This window comes from Tasmannia lanceolata, unplaced genomic scaffold (genome assembly GCF_043159265.1).
Source record: "Tasmannia lanceolata isolate RefF3 unplaced genomic scaffold, GAP_Taslan_0.1 ptg000257l, whole genome shotgun sequence".
In the NCBI taxonomy this organism is placed as follows: domain Eukaryota; kingdom Viridiplantae; phylum Streptophyta; class Magnoliopsida; order Canellales; family Winteraceae; genus Tasmannia; species Tasmannia lanceolata.
The window spans coordinates 120,792-130,577 of record NW_027518932.1 but is presented as its reverse complement, the minus strand read 5'-3'; the positions used below and the strand labels follow the sequence as shown (position 1 = coordinate 130,577).

At 38.0% G+C, this 9,786-nt stretch overlaps 1 protein-coding gene across 1 annotated transcript; it reads right to left on the bottom strand.

Annotated features, from left to right (window-relative positions):
- Nucleotides 1–4,241: 4,241 nt before the first annotated feature.
- Nucleotides 4,242–5,273, bottom strand: LOC143867517 (germin-like protein 8-2). Its single transcript, XM_077376119.1, has 2 exons — nucleotides 5,087–5,273; nucleotides 4,242–4,861 (listed from the first exon to the last, which is right to left on the bottom strand). Exons 1-2 carry the CDS (start codon nucleotides 5,202–5,204, stop codon nucleotides 4,305–4,307), a joined length of 675 nt encoding a protein of 224 aa, XP_077232234.1. The 5' UTR covers nucleotides 5,205–5,273; the 3' UTR covers nucleotides 4,242–4,304.
- Nucleotides 5,274–9,786: the final 4,513 nt, after the last annotated feature.

The following is a 9,786-nucleotide window of genomic DNA, read 5'->3' as shown; positions in this document are numbered from 1 at the left end:
TGTTTTGACGGTGTGGAAGAAACTTAGAAAGGGTGCATATTTATAGCAGAGAGAGAGAGAGAGATAGATAGAGAGATGCATGGCTTAGGGGTCATGTGATTTCATGGAAATGGTCTTGTTACTACCAAATCAATACACGGTTTAACAACTACGCTATCTAATCTAATTTTTTATCCAAGTAGATCTTTTCCAGCAAAGAATAGAAGCAGTCGTCGGACTTGTTTTTGTGTGTAAATTTTGTTTTTAATATTTTGAAATGGTAAGATCTAAATTAATAAGTGGAACGAGCCCCACGACCGAGCTGGTCGTAAGTATACAAAGAAAAATAAAAAACGACATATTATGCAGGAAGAAAACCAAAGATCCAATTCACTCCATCTCTCGCAAAACCGTCCGCTACACTATTAGCCGAGGGATGGACATGCTGAAATCAAACTGGGTGATCTCCCACACGGCCTCAAACAATGCCTACCCTATTTATACCATGTATATATTCCCAAAATACTTACCCATTTCATTGCTAATCTGCAGACCTTTTTTTAAGGTTGGCCAATACCACTCTAATTAGGAAATTGATTTTTCCCGACCCCTCTTCAGCATTTCCTTCTCCTTTTGTTAATCTTTTCTTAAGAATGGCTACATTTCCACCTTTTGTTTGCCTTTCTCTGAAAATAGTCATTTCCAAGAAAGCACAAACAAAAGGATGGATATGCTGAGGAATGAGGTAGAAATTAAAATTTCACTTGTAATTGTTAAAAAAAACTTATGGCATCTCTAAAAATTTTTATTTTAGTTACTTCGTTATTAAAGATTCTTTGCGAAATCTTAGTTAGATTGTAAATAAAATAATAAACATATTTTAAACTCCTTTTACCATTTGGTTGTTTTTCAAATATGCAATTTGAGAAAAAAAAATGGCGTCGATTTTCTATCGTTGAAGCTGTTGATCTGGTGGACCCCCACTCACACCGAAAGGCCATCCATCATCTACGCTAAAACTATGGTAGGATGATCCTAACCCACTGATGGCAAATTTTTCAAAAAACGTCTTAAAGAATTTAAAAACGATTTTTTCAATAACTTAATATCATAAATTTTGGGGGCAACTAAGACGCCCTTATCTATATATTTGTACCAATATGGCTCCAATAGTATATCTACTACTACCTAATACATCTTTTTTCCCAACTGGACTTTCATTAGGTTGGATAATTTAATTAAGGGAAAATTACAGATACACCCCCTCAAATATGGTAAAATTCCACTTCTAACCCCGTGGTATCAAAGGTACCAAAGACACCCCCTTAGTTTTCAATAATGCTTGTTATATGACGGGGTGTACAGGAACGAATAAATTGTTAGGGGGTGTCTTTGATGGATTTTGAACTATAGGGTGAAAAGTAGGGGATCTACTTAAAAATGTCAGAAAGTTGAGGGGTTGCCTTTGGTACCTTCGATACCACGGGGTTAGAAGTGGAATTTCGCCCTAGTTGAGGGGATGTATCCTGTATTTTTCCCTTTAATTAATGCCCTATTTATCTTGAAAAGGGCACCACTTATTGAGCGGGAAAGGCATACTCTATATGTAGCTAATCCAAGGGGTTTATTCCATATATAAATTAGAGAAATGATAATGGGAATGGCTGCCTTGCAAAAACCAGCTAAAGGTCGCTCCACATTGGTCCATCCCAACAAAAATCATTTGAAAGAGCACAGAAAAATATGAAAATGGCACGGACAGATATTAAATTAATGGAAAAAGAAATCCACCTTGATCAGAAGTCCCAATAGGAGCGCCCATGCAGATGGTTTTTTGCAAGGGCACCATTCATTTTAGCATTTTCGTCTTGAAATTATATATGAAAGGAGGCCAATCCAAAGAATTGCTTATCCAAGGATGTGTATCCTCCAACGACAGAGAACAATGCAGTTCCATGCCACGTCCAGTTTTATACATTTTCAAAGTTTCTGTTCCCACTAATTATTGATTTGTTGAGCTGAGTATACGTCATTTCACTAAACTAGGTGACGAGGTAGTTGTGAACTTGTGATGTGGAAAACCCCCTTGCGAGATTGTTAGATGAAGTAATTAAAAACTTGTGGGGCCCACCTAATTCAAGTCCATCGTATAGTCATCTAGAAAGCATACAAAACTCCTTTTGCATGTTAATTTATTTTTAGGGCGCTGATATTTTCGCCCTTGACGGCCCCCTTGGAGGCTAGTTTCCCTCTTGACAGCCCACTAACTATAAAGTACGATTCCCATCTACTTTTTACCGACGAAGCAGTCATTTCCTTTTTCTCTCCCCTTCCAGGATAAAATCACCCCACTCTACTCTACAGCTGTACAACACTACATCAAGCAAGGTAGGCCCCACCATAGGATGATCCAAACCATCCATTTGATGGCCCACAACATAAATAGGTTGCACCCCAAAATATTATAGATCGGAGGTTTGAGATCATCCCGTGGAAATGATTTTGGGGGAACAACCTATTTACGTTGCGGCCCATCAAATGAACGGCTTGGATCCTCCTATTGTGTGGACCGTACAGTTCATTTTGAAAAATATAAGTGGGGCCTACAGTTAGGGGTGAGCATTATTCGGTTAAAACCGAATACCCGAACCGAATTGGTCGGTTCGGTTCGGTTTTGGTTTTTTTTGATTGATCGTCCATTAAAACCGTCCATTTGATTGATCCCAACTTAATTAGGTTGTGCTCAAAAAATCATTCTGATCGGATGATCCTAGCCCTCCGATCCAAACCGAGATTTTAATTTTTCCCCTCTATTTCTCCTACAATTCGGTTATTCGGTTATAACTGAATAACCGAATTTTTATTCGGTTCGGTTTCGGTTACCGAAATTTGGTAACTGAAATTATTTCGGTTACCAAATTTCGGTCTATTCGGTTCGGTTAAACCCAATAACCACCCCTACCTACAATTGGGCCTTAATGTTACTGTAAGACCTGAACCATAGGATGATCCAAACCATCTATTCGATGGCCCACAACTTAAATAGGTTTCACTCCAGAATATCATTTTCAAAATATCATTTTCAAAGGATGATCGCAACCCTCAAATCTATAGAGGTTTCTCTTTAGATCAGAGCTTTGGAAATAATATTTCGCGGTGCAACCTATTTACGTTGTGGGCCATCGAATGGATGGTTTGGATCATCCTATGGTGGGACCTACCTTCCTCACAAATTAAAACAAATTAATTATTGGGCCCACCAACAGTTCATGCACGTTGGAGAGAGAGAGAGACACCGGATTGGAGTAGTGTTGTATCGGTTAAAAGTAGATAGGAAACATGCTTTATGGATTGGCCGCGAGATACAAAGTCAAAGTCTTATTGAAAGGCTATTTCGTGTGTGTTAAATACATTCAGCAATATAATAAAGTTCTTTTGTGTTCTGTTCTCTTCTGTGTTTCTGTATTACTTGTTCTTTAAATTCTACATAGTGGTATCAGAGCAGAAAGGCTGGGGACAATTTCGAAAGAAGACCGGCACGGGTTCGGTAAGTTGGCAATATGGCAGGCAATACCAATTCTTCAAGTTTTCAGCAAAACGTTCGTTTGTTTAAAGGTGCTAATTTTCAGTTTTGGTCTACTATGATGAAGACATCGTTTATGTCACGTGATATATGAATCCTTTTGAATATCGCGACTTTGTTCATTCGTATATTTTGATCTTAGTTACTTGTGTTTGATCATGCTTGTAAATCTCCACTGTGAACTTTTGAAATACGCGACCATGCTTCTCGTTGCATGTTTCAGTTTCAGCTACATTTTTAGTCTCGGGATGTGATTTGATCCTGTTTGGTTCGTATCTTGGCAAAATGATTCTCTGATTACTCATTCTATGCCTATTTTACTTCACATTGGTCCTTGTGTGGTTCCAAATCACTTGTGATGAACCCTATGTGAATTTCTTTGTGATGAACTATAAAAGATAACCATCAGAATGTGTAGTGTATCCCTCGCTTTAAGTTTGGGCTTCACTTTGACTTTATGTTTCCCATCAGTGGGTTAGGATCATCCTGTTGCAGACTTCATGATCGGTGTGTGTGTGTGTGTGTGTGTGAGAGAGAGAGAGAGAGAGAGAGAGAGAGAGAGAGAGAGAGAGAGAGAGACGAATTCATGAAAAACAAGATTGTATAGTCAATCAATCCCTTGATTTCCCCAGTGACATACTCAGACTGTATTATTATTACTCTTTTAAGAAATGCAAACATCAAGTTTGCATATTCCAATACACTATGGTAGTTAATGCATGGGATCCTTGTCGGTAGTCATCTAGTTTTTGGGCCCGAACTGTGCCTGAAGAAAATCAACTACTTTCTTGTCAAGTTGGAAGGCCTTGGCGAGAACATCATCGGAGATGGGCAGGTTTGATCCGAAGACGGCATTAGCTATGGTGATCACACCTGGGTTCTGACTTGCCAGAGCGGCAATGGCCACCGCATTGGTCTGTCCAACATTGAATTGGAAGTGAATGAGACCTATTGGAAACACAAACACATCACCCTTATTGAGGACCTTTGATATGAGCCGATTTTCGCCATTTGCAAGGTTAGAGGTGACGAAACCAACGAGGAGGGTGCCCTCTTGAACTACAATCATCTCAGTGCCCCTTGGGTGTGTGTGGGGAGGGTTTAGTCCGTAGGGTGCAAAGTCTATGCGAGCCATGGAGATGCCAAGAGTGTTGAGTCCTGGTATTTGGACCACGTTCACTGCGGTCACATTGGACCCAACTCGGTTATTTGTGTTGCGTGGCATGTCAAGCCCTGGAAAGAAGAAATCGCTTGCCTGAGCGAGCATTGGGTCCTTGCAAACCACGCCATTGACTAACACTGAGAAGGAAAAACATCAAAAAAAGATCAGCCAATAAAAAAAAACATAACCCATGCACGTAGGGCCGGTGTCCACACGCAGAGTAAATGCAATAACAATATTTCTCAAGTCATCTAGCCAAACCCCACAATACCTACCAAAAATGGAATTGGGTTTGCACAAACACGTGATTATCATGATACTAATGGAAGTTAAATTGAGAAATAAAAAAAAAGCATTTGTACCTGGAGACATATTGTCAGCAACACAAAAGTCCTGTAGAGGACTGGGATCAGCGGCAAAGGTAAGAGAAGATGCCAAGGAAAGGAGTACAAGTACAAGGAGGGGAGTAGCCTTCTCCATTTTATCAATCTAAAGAGGAGTATTGGGTGCGAGTGTTTTGATGGTGTGGAAGAAGCTTAGAATGGGTGCATATTTATAGGCAGAGAGAGAGAGAGAGAGAGAGAAATAGATGCATGGCTTAAGTGTCATGTGATTTCATGGAAATGGTCTTGTTACAACTTAATCAATATATGGTTTAACAACTACGCTATCTAATCTATTTTTTTCATCCAAGTAGATCTTTCCCCGCAAAGAATAGAAGCAGTCGTCAGACTCTTTTTTCTGTGAAAGTTGAAACAATCTTTTCGTAACTAAATTATAATGTAACTTATCTGAGTTGAAAAATGCCTGCCCTTTTTTTAAATGCTTAGATCTAAATTAATAAGTGGGGCTTGCCCCACCACCCAACTGGTCATGAGTACAGACAAAGAAAAATAAGAAACAACATATTATGGAGGAAGAAAATCAAAGATCCAATTTACTCCATCTCTCGCGAAACGGTCCGCTACCCTATTAGCCGAGCGAAGGACATGCTGAAATCAAACTGGGTGATCTCCCACATGGTCTCGAACAATGCCTACCCTATTTATACCTACCCATTTGATTGCTAATTTGCAGACCTTTTTTTAAGGTTGGCCAATACCACTCTAATTAGGAAATTGATTTTTCCCGACCCCTTTTCAGCATTACCACCTCCTCTTGTTTATCTTTTCTTAAGAATGGCTATATTTCCACCTTTTGTTTGCCTTTCCCTGAAAATAGTCATTTCCAAGAAAGCACAAACAAAAGGATGGATATGCGGAGGAATGGGGTAGAAAATAAAATTTCACTTGTAATTATAAAAAAACTTACAGCATCTATAAAAAATTTTATTTTCGTTACTTCGCTATTAAAGATTAGTTGCCAAAACTTGGTTAAATGGTAAATAAATATATTTTAAACTCCTTTGACCATTTGGATGTTTTTCAAATATGCGATTTGAGAAATAATTGGTGTCGATTTTCTGTCGTTCAAGCTGTTGATATGGTGGACCCCCACTCACATAAAAAATCCATCCATCATCTACGTTAAAACTATGATAGGATGATCCTGATCCACTGATGGCAAATTTATCAAAAAACGTCTTAATATATCATTTCCTTCGGGAAATCGTTTTGACAATTTCATGTTTTCGGATAATATTGTGATGGAATTACCATACCAATCTAATTGTTAATAGGGAAAAGTGTTTCTACACGGCCGAGTAGATACGTTATCTACTCCGTCGGCCAAAGTTACAGTGGGGCCCACATTGTTTGGGTCCTGATCGCAATAGTTAGGGTGTGCCAAAATAAAATAAAATAAAATAAAAACCATAAGATCATCCCAACCCTTCTATTTGTGGAGGTTAAATATGGAGGGCTATGAACCTCCCATTTTTAACCTCCACAAATTGAAGGGTTAGGATGATCGTTTGAAGTTGATTTTTAGGGCACACCCTATCTATCTCAGGGCCTAACAAATGAATGCTCTGGATTATCCAAGCAATGTGGGCCCACTTTGTTTCATGCGACGTAGTAGACGACGTTATCTACTTTTGACCGAGTAGAAACACTTTTCCCTTGTTAATATCTTTTACATTATAAACTATAATTCAGAAAATATATTGTCAAATTAAGAGTTCTTCTAGCAAACCGTTACTACTTTACAATATTATAAAACAAGAGTTTTAATACGGTGCCCGACGGTCAAGTCCCATGTGGGCGGTACCCCCTTGATATTTGATCCAACAGCAGCCCAGTTTTTAAGAGGAGCAAAAGAAATAAATCACAAGCAATCACAAGAAGAAAACAATATATGCAGTTCACCATAATGGGCTACATCCAACGACAAGGTAACACAGGTCCATTATTTCAAACCAAATAGCACAACGTTACCTCCACACTTGTAAAAACCACCGAAAAACCCTTCTCTCCAACCTTCTATACAATCACAAAAAACCCCCAAATCTATACACTAAGTATGAGGAGAAATCCCCTTAAAAAAACCTCCAACATTATGCTAGGGTTGCAAGGAAAAACTAATGGAAATGAAGAATGAAAGAAGAGGAACACACCCTAAGTAACCAGGAAGAAGAAACATGTTTTCGCCTCACCAGAGAAGCCCTCCTAGAGCCCAAAGAGAAAACCCCTCATTTCTTGTAGTAACCTTTTCTCCTCTCAAACCTCTCACTCTTCTCCTCCTTTTTAAAAACCTTTTTATCTCTTGCCTTTACAAAACCATATGAGAGAGGCATGGAAAACATCCCACTTAAAAGACCAAGTGAGACCCGCTCCAAAAAAACAAAAAATGAAAAAACTGGTGCTCATGCGTCACCATTTTAACAATCTCCACATTGATGCATAATCATCGGCATACCAAGTCTTCCTTCTTGAGACCGAGAGAAGATAAACTTCGATCTAACTTTTCTCCTTGAACCATCGTTACGATCATATCCACTACATTCTCCTTGGTTCACACTTTCAACAAATAGATCCTTCCATCAGACTTCCTGAATGTAGTGATATTGTACCGATATATGTTTGGTCCTTTTGTGATTAACCGAATTCATGGCCAAACAAATGATGCACATGTTATCACAAAAAAATAATCCATGGGTTTTGACTCGATGCCAATCTCACCCATCAAACCTTGAAGCCAAACTACTTTCTAGCAAGCTTCCGCTGTCTCCATGTACTCGGCCTCGATAGTGGATAAGGCAACCGTTGGTTGCAACTTTGCCATCCAACTAATAGGACCATTCCCATTAGCATAACCCATAATAGATCTTCCTTTGTCCATAAATTATTAAAAGTTAAAAAATCAAACAACTACACAAAATTTCTTTTAATTTAAAAAATCATTCGCATTTAAGATAAAGCTCATGGTACAAATAAAAATGATGAGAATTTCACATTCTGCCCTAAATTTTCGTTTGCATATGACGAAGATAATTATACAATCTGAACAGATAAGTGTAAATGCCAAGAGTAAATCTCTTATATCTTATGTGTTTATAAAAAAACTAATAAAATTTCGTAATATAAGCTATTATATCTCTCATGTCTTATGTATCTACATATGGTCTTATATATCTTATAATTAGGATTTGTAAATGGTCCAATTTTTTTAAGAAAACTCCCCAAATTTTGAAGAGATTATCATTCTGATGAATTCGCTAAGGATGCGACTTATTCTTGTTTTTAAATAATAATCCCTACCATTCTTGATCTTTTAAAACATTCCTAAAATAGATAAGTTAATGCCGCTAATCTTTTTTTTTTTTTAAACTTACAATAATTCATTTTCATCCATTTATATGCCATAAATTTAGATTCTAAGATTGTCTCACAATGGAGATTTTTGAAACAATGGTCCATCCGCAATCGGGCCAAATATATGAACGCCTTAAACAATCAAATACGAAGGGGCATAATGTGTAAATAGGTTAATTTTAAATTAATCGTATCTACAAATAGAATATTAAGGAATTGCCTCTTTAAAAGTTAAGTACCTATATCGTGTGTGAGTGTACGTAGGGATTTGCTAGCATCCATCAACAGACCATCCGCGATGTGAGAGTTTGTCTTCATTCACGAGGTGGCTGCCCTCACATACAACAGCGCAGCCGTAAAATGGCTTCTGCGATGAATGCTAGCAAATCCCTATGTGCGTGTGCGCCAGTGTGCTAGTGCGTGCGTGCGTGTGCATGTGTGTGCGTGTGAAGAATTAGAACCTTGTAGTCACGGCCCTTATAATTAATATTTTCCATGGCTTATTTTTATATAAACTATTAGAACCTATAAAGTATTAAAAAAAAATTCTATCACCCGAATTTCTCAAAGTTTCACCGCCCTTTATCATTACACTTTACATTTATTTCGTTTTTAACATTTAATGATTTTAATGCTGATAGAGAGAGAGAGAGAGAGAGAGAGAGAGACGGCCCTTACACTTGTCATTTCAAAGAGAAGGAGATGGGGCTAATGGTTGTCAATTCTATATATGATACGTTTACATAGTGGACTGCTACACATATGTCATATTTGGTTTAAACAGCGGACTACTACACATATGTCATATTCAGCAGACATTGAATTGGGGATTATAGGTATTCTACTAGCCCACGCACATCACATGGTAAGATACAACTCAATAAGAGAATTAAGGTGGGAGGTTATATTCCTTGGGACGAGGGTGTGTATATCTTCATCTTTGATCCAGGTGGACTAATTCCCGGGTGGAATTTATGTGAACTCAGGGCCGAGTTCTTTCTAAGAAGGCAAGTGTGATGCACTACATCCTTTGGTGCATCTGCTTCACCATTACTTGCAATAGTAATGTTATTATACTATTGTCCTTCCATATTTTGTTATATTTAGTAGTCATCATTATTAATCATTTGATTATTATACATGTCCTTTTTTAGTCTCTTTACCATTGGGGGTTATGTTGGTTGATGTTAGTTGTAAGGGCTGTCTATATGAAGCCAATCTCATTTCATTTCTGAGAATGACATTGATTTGAGAGAGAGAGAGAGAGAGGCTCTTCTCCTTTATTCTTTCTTTCCTTGTTAATGAATTGG